Consider the following 20,145-nt stretch of genomic DNA (forward strand, 5'->3'; position numbering starts at 1 on the left):
TATTCAGACAATTATTTGAAAGATGGCCTAGTTGGTTGCATTGGAAACACTTCCCTAGATTTAGACGTGCATAAGGGTCATTATTGATTCGTTGTTGTTGTTGGTTTCGACCTTGAGTATTAGATCAAATAGGGGTTGAAGTTTCACTTCGATTTCACGTTGAATTTTGAGTTGAAGAGACATCTTTATCGTTGTTATCATTGTTGCCTAAAGTTGTTGACCCCTTTGGAGCAGAAGAAGCTTTTTGGGTTGGTTGGTGAAAGTTACCTTGAGTGAATACTGTGGACTTACTGATTTGACTTTCCACTTTATCGCCAAATTAACTACATCTATCATGGTCCAAACCCCTTGAATAGCCAGTAGATCTTGAATGACTAGCTTTAGGCCCTCAATATAACAAACTATTAATTGATCCTCCATCTTAAACAAATTAACTCGGGCATTTAATCAATAAAATTCCTCCATGTATTTGTTCATAGTCTGATTGGCTTGCCAACAATTTTGATATTGTTGGTATAAAAATTGTTCATAATCTAAATGGAGAAATCGTCCTTGTAATAACCGTTTCATCTTGGGCCAAGTACGAACACATTGTTTTCCTTGTCGTTGATGATTATATTGAAGTTGTTTTCACCATGCAGAAGCTCCGCCTTTCAACTCATATGCCATGAGCTTTACTTGACTTTCTTATGAAATATTCAAATAATTGAAAAAGTTTTTGATGGTATGAACCTAATCGAGAAAATCTTCAATGTGTAGTTGACCGTTGAAACTTGGTAAGTCCATCTTCATATTAAATTCTTGGTTATTTTGACCTTGATTGTTAGCCCAATAATTGAAACGAAAATCATCTTCTTTTCCAGATGAATAATCTAACCTCCGTTGTTGCCTTTGTTGAATATTCCTTCGCTGTGGAAGTCGAAAATCATCACCATATCGAAAAGGTAGGCAAAACTCATCTTGTTCATAAAAAAACCCTAAAAACCTCTCGTTGTAGGTTGTTATCATCACAATGCCTAGAAGCTCCTCGATTTTGACCCTCATACACTTGTAACAGATAAGGCTCGCGAAAATTGTGATTTGCGATTGGACTCGTGCGAATTGCACCTCCGTCATTGATTTCCAACCCAATTTGTGGTCGGCGTTGGTTGTCATAGCTGTCCTCTTGCTAGTCGCCATGTTGGTTTGGTTGTCGCTCTATGGGTTCATATTTCCCTTTGATAGTTAACGTAACCACCATTTGCATGAGGTTGTGAATAGTCTCGTTGATCCCGTCGAGTCGTTGCTCTATTTTTTTAAACTGTTGTTCGTTGTCAATGGTTCATTTTCCACTCGAATCGTCGTTAGCCATTAGATCAAGGGCAAAATCCTTGCTTTGATACCAATTTTGGTGCAGTGGAAGGTTTGTTTCAAAACGAAACAAAAGAAACACTTAATAATAAACACAAAAATCATAATAGGATTTGAAAATTAGAGAATAATTCTGAAAAATATATTGAACTCCTCTCTAACAATTACAATGTGCCTTTAAATAATGCTTGTAATGTAAAAATAAAGGAAATAACTGAAATAAGAAACTAGAAATAGGAAACCAAAGTAACCGGAAACTAGGAAAATTAGGAATGAAATAGGAACTAATGATGAACCTATAATAGAAACTAATAATATAAAAAATAAAAACTAATGATGATTGTGTGTTGCATCAATTAAGAGAAAAAAAAATTAAAAAAAATTTATTGATTATAATATAAATTTTATTTTCCTCAACTTTTACTTTCCCTGTGTTTCCTTTCCAGCGTATTTTCTCCCCCATTCGTAAGGTTTTGATATCTTTTAATTCAAATACGCCGCATGCTATATCTATTAACATCCGAAGACACAAAATGATTCACCCGGGAAACATAACGAACTTGTCACGCATATAACCGTCAAGGAAATGAAGCTCCCACTCTCCCTACTCTGAAGTCTGAACCCAATAACCATGTGTATCAAACACCAGCTTCGCAGGTCCTTCACTTCCATTGCAACTGCAGCTTCTGAATTTCCATCTTTATCCTCCTCCACCTACACTAATTACCTGCACTACCCTCGTCTCCTCTCCTCTTGCAAACACCTCAACCCTCTCCTTCAAATCCATGCCCAAATCATAGTCTCTGGCTTCAAACACCACCATTCCATAACCCATCTCATAAACTTGTACTCTCTCTTCCATAAATGCGACCTGGCTCGCTCTGTATTCGATTCTACTCCAAACCCTTCTCGGATTTTATGGAACTCCATGATCAGAGCTTATACAAGGTCAAAACAGTATAATGAAGCGCTGGAAATGTACTATTGTATGGTAGAGAAGGGGTTGGAGCCAGACAAGTATACTTTTACGTTTGTGTTGAAGGCTTGTACTGGAGCTTTGAACTTGCAAGAAGGTGTTTGGTTTCATGGAGAAATAGACCGGAGAGGGCTAGAACGTGATGTGTTTATCGGGGCCGGTCTCGTTGATATGTATTCTAAAATGGGTGATTTGAAGAGAGCAAGAGAGGTGTTTGATAAGATGCCTAAGAGGGATGTTGTGGCTTGGAATGCCATGATTGCGGGGTTATCGCAAAGTGAGGATCCTTGTGAGGCTGTGGATTTCTTTAGGAGTATGCAGTTGGTTGGCGTGGAGCCGAGCTCGGTGAGCTTGTTGAACTTGTTCCCTGGGATTTGTAAACTATCCAATATTGAATTGTGTAGGTCTATCCATGGTTATGTATTTAGAAGAGATTTTAGTTCTGCAGTTTCAAATGGTTTGATTGATTTATATTCAAAATGTGGAGATGTAGATGTGGCTCGCAGGGTTTTCGATCAGATGGTGGACCAGGATGATGTTTCATGGGGAACAATGATGGCAGGTTATGCCCATAATGGATGTTTTGTTGAGGTCTTGGAGCTATTTGATAAAATGAAACTAGGGAATGTGAGGATAAATAAGGTATCAGCAGTGAGTGCTTTTTTGGCAGCTGCAGAGACGATAGATTTAGAAAAAGGTAAGGAGATACATGGTTGTGCCTTACAACAAAGGATTGATTCAGATATTTTGGTTGCTACTCCTCTTATGGTGATGTATGCGAAGTGTGGAGAAACAGAGAAGGCTAAACAATTGTTTTGGGGACTTCAAGGAAGAGATTTAGTTGCTTGGTCTGCAATTATCGCTGCTTTAGTCCAAACCGGGTATCCTGAAGAAGCACTTTCTCTGTTTCAAGAAATGCAGAACCAAAAAATGAAACCTAATAGGGTTACTCTTATGAGCATCCTTCCAGCTTGTGCAGATTTATCGTTGTTGAAATTAGGGAAGAGCATACACTGCTTCACTGTTAAAGCTGACATGGATTCTGATCTTTCAACTGGAACAGCCCTGGTGTCCATGTATGCTAAATGTGGATTCTTTACTGCCGCACTGACTACATTCAATAGGATGTCATCTAGAGATATTGTGACATGGAACTCTTTGATAAACGGATATGCTCAGATTGGTGATCCATATAATGCGATTGACATGTTCTATAAATTACGATTATCTGCAATAAACCCAGATGCAGGAACCATGGTAGGTGTGGTCCCAGCCTGTGCACTCTTGAATGACCTAGACCAAGGCACCTGCATTCATGGGCTAATTGTAAAGCTTGGGTTTGAATCAGATTGTCATGTTAAGAATGCTCTAATTGATATGTATGCTAAATGTGGAAGCCTTCCCTCAGCTGAATTCTTGTTCAATAAAACTGACTTCACAAAAGATGAGGTAACTTGGAATGTAATAATTGCGGCATATATGCAGAATGGGCATGCAAAGGAAGCTATTTCATCTTTTCACCAGATGAGATTGGAGAATTTTCATCCCAATTCAGTCACATTTGTGAGTGTCCTTCCTGCAGCTGCATATTTGGCAGCATTCAGAGAAGGAATGGCCTTTCATGCCTGCATAATCCAAATGGGATTTTTGTCTAACACACTTGTTGGTAACAGTCTCATTGATATGTATGCTAAATGTGGGCAGCTTGATTATTCAGAGAAACTTTTTAATGAGATGGATCATAAAGACACTGTTTCATGGAATGCAATGCTATCAGGATATGCAGTCCATGGGCATGGGGACCGAGCTATTGCACTTTTCTCACTTATGCAGGAGAGTCAAGTCCAGATTGATTCTGTATCCTTTGTTAGTGTTTTGTCTGCTTGCAGACATGCAGGTTTAGTAGAAGAAGGAAGGAAAATATTTCATTCCATGAGTGACAAATATCATATTAAACCGGATTTGGAACACTATGCTTGCATGGTGGATCTCTTAGGTCGTGCTGGTCTATTTGATGAAACTTTGGGTTTTATCAAGGTAATGCCAGTGGAACCTGATGCTGGAGTTTGGGGAGCCTTGTTGGGGTCATGTCGAATGCATTCCAATGTAAAATTAGGAGAGGTTGCATTGGATCACCTGGTTAAACTAGAGCCTAGAAATCCGGCTCACTTTGTGGTGTTATCAAGTATATATGCCCAATCTGGTAGGTGGGCAGATGCAGGAAAAGCCAGATCAAAGATGAATGACCTGGGCTTGAAAAAAACTCCAGGATGCAGTTGGGTTGAGCTCAAAAACAAAGTCCATGCATTCCGAGTAGGTGATAAGAGTCATCCACAATTGGAGAGTATGCATTTGCTGTGGAATACTTTACTGGAGAAGATGGAGAAAATTGGTTATGTTCCTGACAGGAGCTGTGTATTACAGAATGTGGAAGAAGAGGATAAAGAAATGTTTCTCTACAGTCACAGTGAAAGATTAGCCATAACTTTTGCTCTTCTTAATACACCGCCTGGGTCAACCATCCAGATAGTGAAGAACCTTCGTGTTTGTGCTGATTGCCACACTACTACGAAGTTTATTTCAAAAATCACAACCCGTAGGATCATTGTCAGAGATGCGACTCGTTTCCATCATTTTGAGGATGGTATTTGCTCATGCAACGATTACTGGTGACCTTGGTGAAAAGCATATTAGCCATTCTCATTGTATAGCTTAAAGTAATCAGTCTCTGAGGATCAGGTAAGATGAATATTAGCATGCCAATGAGCCCCCAAAAACCAAGCTTTAGAAAGTTCGAACGAATAGTTGGACTAGCCGGAATCTGGCAGATTGTGCAATTCTGGTTGTAGCTTCCCTTATCCTCTTAATGATCTCTATCTTCTTGGTGCTTTTATTCCTTTGAATTCTTTCTTCTTCTTCTTCCTCTTCTTTTCTTTTACTTGTCTAACATTCAAGGGAAAGCATTGAAATTTCCAGCTCTAGAATGGTCTGTTCCCCTTTTCTTTTCCTCTTCAACATTGAAGGGAAAGAATTGAAATTTCCAACTCTAGAACAGTGTCCGTTGTTATGCAGCAATCTTGAGAAACCAAAATTTGCTATTTCATGTTGGGCAAAGCCATCTATGCTCTCTTATCGATATGTTGCAGAGAATGCCATTGGTTTTTTTTTGGAGAATTATTAGATAATGTTATATACATATATTGATAATGTTATTTCTTCTGTTGGCAGATTAAGGAAGGCATTATTAATTTAAAAAAATAGTTGGAATGGGTTGACACAAGGATGATAAGGCTCAAAAGCTAGTCACAAGTTACCGAATGGGGTTGAAGCTGTAAGCCTCTACACCCTTACAAATTTCTATAGTAACCCAGAATAATTTGTTCTGTCCAATTGGGCCAATCAGTCTATAAGTTGTTGAGAAGAAAATCAGATTTGTTGACTCAACTTAATGCATTGACTCAGAATTTTGGAGCTTGCCCCAGTTACTATTAGCTTCTTCATGTCCCTTCTACCAAAACATATGTAAAATTTCAGGTTGTTCTCTCAGGTTGTGAAGACCAGTATGCACTGAAGTCAGAAGAATTCTAGTTTTGTCCATAGAAACTTAGATGATGTTCCTCTAATTGCATTTAGCATGGTGGGTGTCTTTGGTGCCAATTGATTTGTTCTTAGAAATCACAATTTAAGTTGAGCTGTGGGCATTTGAATTCAAATTTTAACTACTTACTAAAGATCCATCATCTAGATTCCAGATTGAGGTTGAGTCATCATTATTATTGATTGTATAGAATAAAATGAAATGATGCTGGTTCAAGCTTGACTACACATGGCAATAGCTGTCATTTACCGTGATAAGCTCATTCTTCATTATTGATTTGTACTAAAAGATTACATATAAAGGACTATATGGCACTCTGTAAAAATGAACTTATTCATCTAGTGAAACCTCTACTATCACACAATTCTTGAACTTCTCTCTTGTGATGTCTTTGCAGAGGCACCATTGGTGTTCCCTTGAAATTGGATGAGATGTGGTCACCCATTTAGAGATTTTGCCAGAACATTAATTGACTATGCTGCATTTTTCATGTACAGGTAGGACTAAGTTTTGTCAGTTCCCTCAGCAAGAACATTGTTATTACCACCAAATTGTGTGAATACTCTGTTGATTGCCAAGGACTGGAGATTGTGACACCATTTCCTTTCTCTCTTTAGCAATCAAAAGAACTGCAGATGACGCGCAAAGTCGAGGAGGTATTATTATGAAACAAGATTGAAGAGTAATATCAATCAAGTCATGAGTTTTCATTTGGTTTTGTATTGTTACCCCACCTGTTCCAAATGAATATCTCAAAGGCTCATCATGTTTTCTGTTTGTGACACTGTAAATAGTTTGCGGATGTATATCTTCCCTCATTATCTGTGCTTATAGTCCCCAGTTACTCAAACTGTTGTCATACATTTGGATGAAGCAATTCAATAAATCGTTACTTTCATGTTACCTCTCTTCTTCTTCTTCGTTTTGGCGTGTAATTTTGAAGATTTGTTGATTGGTTACCAAAGAGGCATTGGGTATGTCTCTTTAAGGGCCTCCACCTACTGCAAATACGTTGGATCATATTGATGGTCTTTTGATCCACATTAATTCGTGTAGAAAGAATTGACACCAGCATAGCATCAAGGGTCCATAGCTCAGTGGTAGAGCATTTGACTGCAGATCAAGAGGTCACCGGTTCGAACCCGGTTGGGCCCTTTTTTTAAGTTCTAGCTCTTATTTTTCATAAAATAGATGGGGACAATTATGGGTATAGTCAACTAATTTCATTTACCGCAACAAATGATTCAAGTTCAACTCAACCCTAATTAAGAAACAATAAATACAAGTTCAACTTAATTCAACTTCTAACTCAGATACTCAACCTAAGTTTACTTCTACTTCATTTCTTTAAACTCAAGTTAAGTTCAAATTACTTCATTTCTTTAAACTCAAGTTAAGTTCAAATTGATTGAGTTAGACTTGAATTGATTGAGTTACATAATTCAAAATTTAGTTATAATATTTTTTAAAAAGCTTTTTTGACTTAAATACTAAATAAGACAAAATTTCAAAATAGAAATAAAATAAAAATAAAAATAATTTATGTACGTTTTTTAAAATATATATATATATATATATATTCTATAGTATGATTTGAAATTTAAAAAAAATCTAAAAAACAAATTATTATTATATAGGACAATATTCATTATAAATATTATAAAAGTATTAAATCGGGTTAAGGTTAGAGTTGGATTGTCCAAACTCAACCTGATATTGAAAATGATTCCTCAAATGTCAGGTTGAGTTAGGGTTGGATCAGACCAACCCACCAAGTTTCACTCCTACTTCATTTCATGTTCCTGATCCCAAGCATGACTACGAATCTTTGGGTCAAACAAGATAGAAAATTATATGAGCAAACTAGTTCCAAATTTCGAACATCTTTGGGGCCAAGCATGGCTACCATTAACAAGTGAATTACTATTTTCAATATTTTACATCATGGGAGTGTTTTCAAGTTGAATAATCAAAAGCAGCAGCACTAAAGGCTCTTGAAGTACATATCCAACTATTTGAAAAATCACTACTCAGGAATACCCACTACAAAAAGGATTAAACTACTGAATTTCTTATGTTAAAAATGGGGAAAAAAAGGTAAAACAAAAATGAAATACAACTCCCAGAGAGCGTTTTTGGGAGTGCATCTAAGCAAATACATGATCCAAGAAACTGGCTCGAAATTCAAGAATAGAGATGGTTCCAGTAGGGAAAAGTTTCCATAGAAGGAATTCATCCTCTCTGCTGCCTCTGTTCTCTCGTCAGCACAATGCTTCATCAGGAAAATCTAAAACCGGGTACAGACCTCAGCATGACCAACTACAAACAAGCAAATGAAATCTTTATAAATCTTATGAATGTAACATATTAGGGTACAGGACACAATTTTTTGTCTGATGAACCCTCAGAATATGAATGTAAAGTAAAGCAATTTTTCTTTCTGTTTTTGGCATTCTATGTGCACATCAAGGTAGAATAATGTGCATGCAGATATGAACACAGAACAATATGCAAATAGTAACAGATAGGAACGAGCAAATACTCAAGGCATTTGATGTTAACAACAGTTGCAACACATAGCCCACTATCATGGATATTTCCAACAAGCATCATGAGTCATTTCAAGCTAGAGGTTGGTTAGTGAACAATGGTAGTTATATACAGTATAAACTAACTAAAATGTCCTAAAGTTTACTGTTTCATATCAGAAAAGATAACCCCAAAAAAGGTGGGCTAAAACCAGAACAAACATAGTAGGACTTATTTTAGGTTTTTCTGAAATTACACTTTCAATTTTCTGTCTCTCCCTTGACTCAAAGCGAATCTGCTTTACAGTTAATGAACTCAATGGGCAAGCAATCTGGTCCAACCTGCCAGTAGAGGTGCAAAGAATCATGCTAGAAGACATTTGAGTTGTCAAAATTCCTACAGCTATTCTCTATTCTATTTTATTTCCATTTTTCTTTCCTACTATGACAGAAAAAAAGAACTCCACTTTAGTCCTTGATTTAAGCTCATTAGGCTTGTAATGTAACTAAAATATGAACAATATAATTATTCCAATGATAGATCAAATGAGGGTTGTCGTTATAGATCTTGTGTAAAAGCATTGGTAATTTTGTGATGCATGGTGTAAACCAAAAGGGGATCTTTAGCAGTGGTGGTAAATATTCTTTTGGTTGTAGAATATTTAGGATATCTTAATTTTAGCCCTTTCTTCATAGGCATTTTAACTTGAGCGATTAGGTGGTTTTTTTTTTTTTTTAACTTGAATCTAAATAGAACTTAATTTAACTTAACTTTAAAAACAACTTAATAGTATCAAGTATTATGTTGTTTGTTTTTTTATCATTTTATTTTTGTAAGTATTAATAGGGTGAGGGTTGTGTTGAGATTTGTGATTTGGCCATTTTAAAAAGTTATTTTTAGCATTCAGCAAAAAGCCAAATATCTTAGTTTTTTTCTTTTCTGTTAAAAGATTTAAAAAATAAGTAACAAGTAGAAAAAGAAAAAAAGCTAAAAATAAACAATCTAAAGTTTGAAAGTAAATTGCCTTCAACATTAAGTTTTGTAAAAACAAACACCACCTTAGTGAGGTAGTGTTGTATGTTGATTAATTTTTTGTTTAAGAAAAAGTTCTCTTTCTTTCTGTTTCCCATTTCTATTAATTGAGATGATTCTGCATTATATCAGCTCGAGCAAGGCTGATTACTACAATGGGTTAAGGCGGTAAAAGATAAAAACTGACCTGAAGCAGAGCATTATATAGACATATATACATACATATGTACAGCCAAAAAAGGAGATGATGACTTGAAATAAGGAGGAATCATGTAGATGCCTATGTCTGCACTCAATGCTTATATGCACTCCTCATCCGTATGCAATGAACCAATGGAGTGAAATATGTATTTTAGGCAATGTCAAACATGAACCTAAAACAAATAATCAAGTTGAATTTACTAGACTTACCAGTCAGGCAGTTATGAAGAAAGCAGCACTTTAGATCGCCAAACAAAAGCATCTGACTGCTGTTCATTTCTTAATTTCTGTATGTAGTTCTCCAAAGTATATGCATACTCATCTATGTTGTCATTAGGCATTGTATCTTCAGCTAGTTTGACTGCTGCCATTTGAGACAGTTGAAAGGCCTCTCCTGTTCGTTGTAGCTTCTTCGCCATTTCTTCCTTGCCAAGTACCACAAGGGAAACCAACAGAGATTTAAGTTCACGCTCTGCTCCAGGGGTAAGATACATGCCCTTCAAATGCTCTACCAGAGCCATCTCCTCACCAGGGCTACAAAGGACAGTGACCACATCACCCATGAGAATTTTTGATAGAAGAGAATCTTTAGGAATGAAAGAGGAAAAAACCTCAGAAACTTGAAACCAAAATACCTTCCAGCACGGATTTTTCCTCTATTCCTTTGACGCCTCATTCCTCTTCCCTTGCTTGCCGTACTTGAACTAATGGAAGCAGCAGAGCCTTTCCTTGTCCTGTTCATGGAGTCAGACCATCAAATAAGGCAACTCACAGTTAAATCAAAGAAAAAAGTTGAAATTGCCATGAATAATGGGACAAACTGGCACTACATGGTACAGGATTATTATTTTCATTTCTTATCTTTTCAAGAGGGAGGTGTTATTTGAAAATATGCTTGCCAGATCCAGAGTCCTTTTACAACCTTACAATGACAAACGCAAAAGATGACTAAGATGCGTTTGTATGTCCATGCAGAACTCTAGACCTACTGGCTTCATTGTGAAGTAAAAGAAGGACAAAGATGACAGTCCAGGCTTCACCTACAACAAGACACTCTAGAACAAGGTAGCCATGTTGCAGATGGGCATCAAATAATACAGACACACCAACTTAAGAAACTTCCTTGTGGGGGATTGTTAACCACCTTGACTTGTACTCTTTAGCATTTATTTTCATTTGGTTTAATGTATTGCAGCCTGAACCTTCTTTTTATACTGTTCCACTCATTCTGTCAAATGAAGCATTTGTTTCTGATCCAAGGAGGAAAAAATACAAGCAATGATAATTACCATACAAATATACACATGCACTGTGTGTTCACAGTTACATATTTCATACAGGTAATTATATTCTCCTCTTCCTCCTGCATTACATATTCTCCAATATTCCTTTCTGTTGGTTCAAAAAGAAAAAAGAAAAGGAACAGTTGTATAACTGGTTACAACATGCTTTTGTGCCTTGTATAAACTAACACTGCATATTGATGATGGTCCAAACAAATGTGAGTTCTCCAGTTGAATTAATTAACAGAACATGAAGAATAATGGAAGGAAAAACAGAGCCATCTGAATAATTCAAGTAGGATCAATGACTACAAAAACCAACTGGGAGGAAAGGGTGCGTATTAATAGAGATAAAACAAAATCAACATTCAGCATCCATAATTTATGATCTCATCCTCTTCTTCGTCGATCATTCATGCAAGTATAAGTACAAGTAACCAACATGTAAATTATACTGTTAGGAGAGGAAGTTACAATGACTGTGGAATTCCAAGTGAAGTATGGCAGATACTTGTAAACGAAGAGAGAGACTATACATTCTTCAGTTAGTTTCTTTCAATAAATTGTCGGTAACTAAAAAGGGGAAAAAACTATTAACCATATACAGCATTGAGTTAATAAAAAAATGTTAATTAGAAAACCGATGATGGCTCCACAGGCTTAAGTAGAAAATGACCAGCAATCCAAGCAATGGGTAAACAACAAGTCAATACAGAGCAATAAATAATGAACAGCAATTCAACTGATTAGCCCCAACCTATCTGGTTGCATTGATATATCTTCACTTCCAATAAATTAGTACATAAGAACCATTAATTTTGTAGTTATGGATGTACTTAAGGGAGAGTGCTATTTAGGCTACTACTTACAAGAAGAAACTGCATTCTGAATAAATGCATGTCAACAATAAATTGCAATTGGACAAAGAGTGGTTTACCAATAATAACAACAAATTTCAAGGTCATAGACCATGGTTAGCACAATCAACCAGTGACTAAAACCAACAAATGAGAGCAAAAAAACACATGCAGATATCCATGCCACAAACAAAGTAGAAAAGAAAACGAAGGAGAGATGTGACCTGCACAAACACAATGTTAAGAACTTAGAGATCAGAAATGGATCCAAGATCAAGGGCTCCAGTAAAACATGGTGAATCATAAGAGCAAGAGCTATATGACTATTGAAGACAAAAGATATACCCTGTGGTGTAAGCACTCATTCCACTGAAACTACTGCTAGCTTCTGAAGCAGTATCATCATCAAGATCATTTATCGACCGGTCTTCTGATTGAAGCTTTGCTGCAAGTAGTAATCTTCTCTGCCGAACAGCTAAGTAGCGGGCTAAGTACTTTCCTACTTTCTCCAGACCTTCCTCATATTCACCAATGAGCAGAGTGGCACATTCCAGAGATGCATTCTGCACTTCTGAGATTAAATCATCACACCTGTGCATAAACGCAACCCTTAGTGCCTCCTCCCAATCTCGCGCACTGACCAATAAATTGATAGCACTTTTAACATCTCCACAGTAATCCAGAGCAATTTTGGCAGCTTCCCCTGGTTTACCAAGTGCCTGGAGTTCTTCACAAAGCTCATTTGCCAGTTGCACAATCTCTTCTTTTCCCAATTTAAGGAGACCAGCAACCGTCATTACACCACCCCAATTACCACATGCACGATATGCCTTCAAAGCTTTCTCCAAACCAGAGCAGCACAAATAAGTAGTAGCAGCATCTTCAAAGCATTTTTCATCACTAAAATGATCTCCCCAGGCCTCAAGCACTTCTTTTTTCTTGGCAGGATCAGTGATCAGTTGAAGTCCCAATGGAAAAAGTTGGGGATTTTCCTTCATGAGGTTCAAACAATCTGCATAATAAGCATCCCCTGCAGAAGCGATGTGTTTGAGAGCACTCTCATACCTGCGCAATCTAATGTCGATATTATATCGCATCAAGTGAACAGGCATGCGTTCCAGTTCTTGAAGAAAGGGAAGAAATTCTTTTGGGTCCCGTTGAGAGTTCAATGCCACAATAGCTGCAAGGTGCAAATCATAAAGGCCTAAAGAAGCTTCATAGACAGCCTCAGAATCAGACAACCACAAAAGATGCTTCAGAGCCTCTTCTGCAGAAGGGTAAGACTTTCTACGTGGATCATCAGAACCTAATAGTTCCATTTCCCGGATAAGTTTTATTCTCTCCAATGCTTCTTCAAGAGCTGGGGGATCACTTCGAGCTAGAGTAGTCAGAATGCAAAGCTCCCTTGCAGGACTTTCTGGTACTTGTTCCTCAAGAGCCTTCCTTATAGACATCAGAACTGAAGAAACTTTGTTATTATTATTTGGACCCTTGAAATCTCCAGCTTGGACATCTTTAGCCTCCCTCAGGCACAGTAGGGATATATAATTTTTGTATAAAGTCTCTGTAATAGTCTCATTCTTGATGGAACAAACAAACTCAGTGATGTAGCTCAGATTATTTACCTGCCTGACAAACTCTGCAGCTGACTGGAGAAAGGCTTGCCAACCACAATGGTCGACAATGACATTGAAATCTATCCTATGCCGCCTCACCATGAGTAGCCCATCTCTGAAACGACTTTGAACCAAAGCATTAATTATTGAGGCCAGGACCAATTTTCTTGGATAGATGCATTCTAGGTTTCCTCGAGCTGTTTGTAATATAACAGCAGCTTCATCTCCATGAAGGACACCAATAACTTTAGCACCTCTTTCCCATATAGTTATAAAGTTTCTATTATCTTCTTCGCGTCTTTTATTACCAGCATGGATGAAGTTTTCATATTTTACTTCCAATTTTCCATCCAAAATGTCATCAATGTCAATAACAAAGAGTAAATCCTGTTTAGTTGCAAGAATCAAATGTGTTATCGCTAGATCAGCCGAATTTGAGTAAAATGAGAAACTTCTGCAGTTGTTACATATTATCTTCCCACCAACATGCAGCCTACCATTGTCATCAAGCCCAAAAAGCAAAGGCCTTGATGATCCACTGTCACCCACAGGAACTACACTCATCCAAGGGCAAGATGATGACAAACTCATATCCTCAGTTTTTGGAGCTCCTTCCATGATGCCTAAATTTGGTATATATTCAAAGACTTTGCCACCATCAAACTGAACAAATGCTGAACACTTTTTTGTGGGATTAGGAGCAAGGCCAATTACAAGCCCATCTAGAGGTATTTGATTGGTGATCTTTGCATGCCAACCTGAGCAGGTTCCCAAACCTGGGACATGATCCTCGGAACACAAAAGCTCAATTTCCTGCAAATAATACCCATGAAGCATATCCTTGCTAGATGGAGTTTGTGAAAAGTAATTGCTGTGACTGAACCCAAAATGAGAAACACCAAGAAGTATATGCGCATCCAACCATATGAGATGTACAAATGACCCAAATATTGTTTCAGAAGAGGAGGCATCAACACTTAATTCTTTCCCTTCCAGTTCTTCCCAAGTATCAAGAGGAGGAAGCTCTGCAACACACAAACATCCATCTGACAAAAATGCAGCCAAAAGATTCTTAGAATTCTTGGTATAAAAAGCAATGTCCCTAATAGTACTTGAAAACTTTAGGTTAAATAAATACATTGGTGGTGGCATTAGAGAAAGGGAAAGAGGGGTTGCTAGTATCTTGGACTCATCAATTACTAATGCTGTTGAGTTCTCCATAACAGCTGTAACCCAGACAAAGCTGTTGACTGTGACTTCTCCACCAAGAGTCCAACAAATCAGTTGCAGTGGCTTTGTCGGATGCCACATGAATTTAACTCCATCCTCCCTCAAGTATCTAATTTCTTGTTTCAGGTACCAATGATTATTGCTGAAGAACCATATTTTAACAGAGTCAAATGTTTCAGATCTAACAACAGCTGCAAGAAGATCTGAACTGCAATTCCACTTTAAAATTTCTACTTTTGCATCAGTTAGCTCATTAATGCTAAAAGAGCTTCTTTCCAATCCATTCCTCTCAAAGAAAACTATTAAGGGACACTCATTTTCAACTTTCTTGTCATAAACAGAAGCAATTTTAGCTCCACTAGGCATCCAATCCAAAACTGTTCCCATGAAAGCCTTTGATTCTGAAGCAGCATGCAGCGCCCCTGTATCTCTTTCCCAAACCTTAAGCTTCTTGTGTGAGGAAGAAGTGTGCAATTCCCCCAGCGTCACAAAGTATTTTCCATCACCACGCCAAGAAATATAACAGGAAGAAAAGGTTGGTTCACCTGAAATCATAGTCCAGTAACAAAATTCAGAAGATTAATCAAACCATACCATAGATAAAGACATTTTCCTCTATTGAAACCACCATATTCCACTTGTGATAGGGGACACTGGATTGCAATATAAAAGACATGGCCCAGATAAAACCCCCTAACTTTCCAGCTATATATCATGTTCGGACAGGTTGTCTTCAGGGCAAGTACTGGCTCGGCTGTAAAGTCAATCAAGACAGACAGCCAAGCTGAGGAGGCAGTTAGGTGGTGTTTGTTTTTTGGCTATTTTGGCTTTTTCTATTAAGCTAAAAGTAATCTGTTGACATCATCCAACATAACTAAAGTGAACTTATTATCAATAGGTTCAGTTTAGTTATGTTGGATGGTATCAATAGGTTACTTTTAGCTAAATAGAAAAAGTCATATATTTTGGCTTTTTCTATTAAGTCAAAAAACAACCTTAGATTAGGAAGCCTGAATATGGAAGCTGACTTAGTATCAATCATCTGTTTATGTTTGATCAAAAAAAGGCCTAGGTGGTGGGTTCGACTCCCACAGGAGTGCACATTGCCTATCTAATTGGTACTTTTATTGATTCTTTGTTCTTGCAGTCAATTACTGATTCTTTAGTGATATTAAACAAATCTAATTGACAGTAAATTTTTCCTTGGCTGAATTTCAGAATTCTTTTGGCTTTTCAAATAAACATAACTATATTTTGTGACTAGGACTTGCATAAAGTAATTTTTAACCAAACTACTGCCTTGATAGAATTCATCACAGGTTCCAAATATCTAAAAGTGCGTAATATACAGAACATAAAGAAAGTTTCTTTCTGTTTCTTTCTCCATGAACATGCCACTGACACTGGCTGAGATAATTTTTCACAAGGTAAACTGTATTTTATGTGTGGGAAAAAAAAATGCAAAAATCTAAAATAATGCAGAAAAGTCCTTACTTAAGTCAACATCTTCAGGCAGATCATCAAGCGTATTCTCATACAACACATCCCAATCATGAGTCATCACTACTATCTGCCCAAAACCAGTTATTATACCAAGTAGATCTCCATCTGGGCTTGGCGAAATGCACTTGACACCACCCTCCACCCTACCAACAACTTCTATCGCATTATCATCCACATTATGCAGCAAAAGAAGCCCACTAGAAGTTCCCACTATAAGTGCTTCTTTCTCCATGAGATAATCAAAGGCAGTAATGAAGTCCCCAGGTTCCAAATCAATAGGCTCAACCTTGGAATATGAAGAGGTTTTGCCCCATACCCTTTCATTCTAGCACATGCATCAATTTTTTGTTAGAAACAAAAGTGAAAGAAAAAAATGCATAAAACAAATTATACAAGCCCTATGAACATGCATGAAAACATCAGAACTCTCAACTATCAGGGTGAGAGAACTCCTAGACTGCTCCTGAAATTCCCAAATCATATTCAACTTTTTCATCAAACATACAAAAATTTGAACTTATCTCATGTTCTAGATTATCAATAGATTATACGTCAGTATACTTATCAAAAAGTAGATTATATGTCAGTAGACTGAATGTCCATTCTTCTATATGCAATGCTAAAAAATGGCTTCACCAGACCATTCTACAGTATTGTTCCCAAAGCCTCATACATCTTACAAAAGGGCTATAAATAGAGCACACATATTTAGTGGCCAAGATATGCATTAGCCCATGAATAACAATGCGGTTCAAACTTCTTAGCCCATTCTACTTTATGGACCAAGCTTCCACTCAGAATAGCAACCTGGATTAGCAGCTAAGTGCTAAAGTTCCTAAGTAAAATAAAATTAAATTTTTGCCCGTTTCTCCATGCATGGCTATACCACACCCACTAATTACAAATTGTGAGTTCAGAATGATAGTTTGTGCTTCATTTTTTTTCCCCTCTTCTAACATCCACTACTTTAGTACTTTTCTCGTCCCCAGGTTCCTCTTATTCTTAGTTAAGCCCGAACACCAAACAAAAAGGCTTCAAAGATAGCCTTTTAGATCACCCGAGCATGCTAATTGCTCAAGTTTGTCTAGATTTCACCATAACACCTTCAAGTTTGGTAGCCGAGAAAACAGAGGAAAGAGAAAATAAGAAAACTTCACTTTTGGCTAACTTATCAGCAACATTGACTAATGTTTTTGGGCGGTCCAAATTAAAAATACAAGCAAAAATAAAATTCAAGTAATTCACTAGACAGAGGCTACAGAAAATTATATTCAATTTCACCCAAATAGACACAGAAAAACCCTTACTTGTGATGAAGGAAGCTGCGTGGTGTATATGAAATTATCGGAAGAAGCAAAAACCAAGCGGTTGCGTTCAATATCGAACGCAGAGAAAGAGACAACTTCTTCGGCTGATCTCAACTCCAGATTCAGAGAGAGATCTGAATAAAGCTTCAGATTATTCATCCTCAACCCACAAAACAAACCAGAGAGAACTGAAGAACCTTGGGCCGCTTGCCCAGTTGTGTTTATGGGTTTAAAGGGGTTAAGTCACCCCGTATTATCGTGGTCTGCGCTAGAAGTGAAGTTGCGTTCGAGGGTTTAATGGGCTGTTTTCATGGGTTTAAGCCACTCCTTCTGTGTTGTACCGGGTGAATATTGAAAGGACCATTTTGCCCATCTGGTTTTGATGAGAAGTAACTGTTCATGGGAAGTGGTGTCACCTTTTGGAGTGTGAAGAACCTGAAGATAGATTTGAGTAATTAGAAAATTAAAATATTAGACCCTGTTTAGAATTTTTATTTTTATAAATAAAAAACTGTTTTTTAAAAATTTATAATACTATTTAGCAATTATTCTATATTTATAATTAAAAATAAAATGAAACAAAAAACCATTTTGAGAGAACAAAATAAAAGAAATATCTAAAAAATAAAATAAATAAAATAAAATTAAACATAATATCATTTTTTTGCTTTGTTCTATAATGATATGGAAAAATCTTCAAATATTATATTTATTTAAATTACATGTTTTTTTTAAAAAAAAAAAAAATTTAACTTTTCCAATTTTTTTTCTTTAAATAAATAAATTTCAAAATAAATTATACTTGTGTAGACCCCATATAGGGCTTGTTTTTTTTCATTTGCTGCAGATCACACTTCTTGCCAAGTGGAGGGCTCTTAAAGAGCCAAATGCTGCTTCCTGGTTGGGTGGTTAGTGAATCAGGTAGTGGGTTGGAAATGCAATAGGGTGGAGACACCTGTTGGAGGATTCAGAAGAGCTTTTGGGCTGTTAGAGTGGAGTCTGGTTATTCTGAAAAAGTGTGAGGGGGACCCCCCCTCTCGGACCATGAATCCCGGCCAGATGGGACTGGCAGCCAGGAAGCTGAGGGCTTGATGCCGGCTGCAGCAGGCGTACAGCAGTAGAGAGTGGTTGGGCAAGCCATGCTTGTTGACCAGTGAACATCAAAGGAAAGAGTGGCTGGAAAAAAGGAGTTTTGAGGAAAAAAAGAGGGACACGAAAAAAAAAGGAGAAAAAAGAAAAGACTTGAAGGGACGAGAGGAAAGAACGAGAGGAGGGGAGGAGAGTTCGAAGAGTAGCCTTTGGAAAAGAGGTCCTGATCTGGGCGTCTTTCAGGAGGGGTCATAAAAATAGGGCTTGAAGTCAGGTGAGCTTCCATATGCGAGGAAGCTTTTCAGGTATGGACCCTATTCATTATCTTCTCTATTTTGTTTTTGGATATCGATAAGATTCTATTTTGGTGTTTGGATGCGAGTATTGGAGATTTTATTATGTTCTTATGGAATCTGAGTTCGTTTGCCTCCATGTTGTGCTTGATTTCTAACTTGGCTTTCAACTTGTTTACACCGACTATTTTAAACTGCTCTCCTCTGTTTCTTTATTGTTTGCGGGTTATCCTCGATGCCTGGAGTATACTTACGCATTCTCTCTATTCTGGAAAATTTTGAGAGAAGATTCATCACATGCTTTTGATTTGTAGGGTCGTACCTGTATTTCCTTTATTTATTTATTTATTTACCGTCCCAGCCTTCGCCGGATGTCTCACATCCGGAATTCTATCCGGCCGACATTCCACCACCTTCTCCAGATGTCTCACATCCGGAATCCTGTCCGTCGATATCCCACCTTCTCCGGATGTCTTACATCCGGAATTCTGTCCGGCCGATGTCCCACCCTTCTCCGGATGTCCCACATCAGGAATTCTATCCAGTCGACATTCCACCTTCTCCGGATGTCTCGCATCCGGAATCCTGTCCGCCGACATCCCACCTTCTCCGAATGTCTCACATCCGGAATTCTATCCGGCCGACATTCCACCTTCTCCGGATGTCTCGCATCCGGAATCCTATCCGGCCGACATTCCCACCTTCTCCGGATGTCTCGCATCCCGAATTCTGTCCGTCTGACGTCGGATGGGAGAAGAAGGCGATTCAACTTCCCCCATCAGACATGTCCGGACCCTCGTTTCATAACTTTTTTTTTTTTTTTAATCATTTCAAAGCATCCTATCTTTCATCCTTAGAATTTTTAAGATCACCCAAGAGTCCTATTTCCAGTAAAATTTTGCTGTCATCTTTCTTCTCGGCAAGCAATTTTCACAACTCTTCTGTTTTTTAAAATGTTTTAAAATAAGCATAGATTCAATCCCGTAATTCCGAGTAATGGAGTTTATGGAATTAATTCATGCAAAAATAAATGGGTTTTGGTGGGGGCCCGACATATGTGACTTTGTGATTGATTGATTGATTGTTTGCTTTGATTATTTTACATGATTGATTTACCTTACTCTCTAACATACATGCGATTATTCCTAAATTGTGCACTAACCCTCTCTCTTGATAGCGCATGGTGGCTCGTCGCCCAGGTACGTATTTATCCCCATTCCAGTCTTTCTATATTCTTGCTTTGATTCTCATATGTGCATGATATTTCCGAGTATTCATTGT

The 20,145-nt window shown here is 37.5% G+C and overlaps 2 protein-coding genes and 1 non-coding gene across 4 annotated transcripts; 2 read left to right on the top strand and 1 right to left on the bottom strand.

The window, feature by feature from the left end:
• The first annotated feature begins 1,801 nt into the window (after positions 1 to 1,801).
• LOC100241001 (pentatricopeptide repeat-containing protein At2g39620) lies at positions 1,802 to 6,827 on the top strand. 2 transcript variants are annotated; one of them, XM_019223987.2, is made up of 3 exons: positions 1,802 to 5,065; positions 5,555 to 5,657; positions 6,422 to 6,827. In XM_019223987.2, the coding sequence occupies exon 1, from the start codon at positions 1,982 to 1,984 to the stop codon at positions 4,997 to 4,999; it is 3,018 nt and encodes a 1,005-aa protein (XP_019079532.1). In that variant the 5' UTR covers positions 1,802 to 1,981; the 3' UTR covers positions 5,000 to 5,065; positions 5,555 to 5,657; positions 6,422 to 6,827. The 2 variants fall into 2 exon arrangements, with proteins under 2 accessions (XP_019079532.1, XP_010658599.1); XM_010660297.3 differs by having other exon boundaries at positions 1,802 to 5,657.
• A 180-nt stretch (positions 6,828 to 7,007) lies between these two features.
• On the top strand, positions 7,008 to 7,079 carry TRNAC-GCA (transfer RNA cysteine (anticodon GCA)). Its single transcript has one exon. It is a non-coding gene; the product is annotated as a tRNA-Cys (tRNA).
• A 712-nt stretch (positions 7,080 to 7,791) lies between these two features.
• On the bottom strand, positions 7,792 to 17,861 carry LOC100247912 (elongator complex protein 1). Its single transcript, XM_002279226.4, has 6 exons — positions 17,483 to 17,861; positions 16,167 to 16,500; positions 12,172 to 15,217; positions 10,322 to 10,420; positions 9,897 to 10,220; positions 7,792 to 8,243 (listed from the first exon to the last, which is right to left on the bottom strand). The coding sequence occupies exons 1-5, from the start codon at positions 17,639 to 17,641 to the stop codon at positions 9,908 to 9,910; spliced, it is 3,951 nt and encodes a 1,316-aa protein (XP_002279262.1). The 5' UTR covers positions 17,642 to 17,861; the 3' UTR covers positions 7,792 to 8,243; positions 9,897 to 9,907.
• Between the last annotated feature and the right edge of the window lie 2,284 nt (positions 17,862 to 20,145).

The sequence above is a fragment of the Vitis vinifera genome, chromosome 13, assembly GCF_030704535.1.
Source record: "Vitis vinifera cultivar Pinot Noir 40024 chromosome 13, ASM3070453v1".
NCBI classification, from domain to species: Eukaryota; Viridiplantae; Streptophyta; class Magnoliopsida; order Vitales; family Vitaceae; genus Vitis; species Vitis vinifera.

Coding starts and splice junctions, on each gene's coding strand:
- LOC100241001 (XM_010660297.3), top strand. CDS start 1,982: ATGTGTATCAAACACCAGCTTCGCAGGTCCTTCACTTCCATTGCAACT.
- LOC100247912 (XM_002279226.4), bottom strand. CDS start 17,641: ATGAATAATCTGAAGCTTTATTCAGATCTCTCTCTGAATCTGGAGTTG. Junction 16,501..17,482: donor CGCAGCTTCCTTCATCACAA/GTAAGGGTTTTT, acceptor TGCATGTGCTAG/AATGAAAGGGTATGGGGCAA. Junction 15,218..16,166: donor GCCTGAAGATGTTGACTTAA/GTAAGGACTTTT, acceptor CTATGATTTCAG/GTGAACCAACCTTTTCTTCC.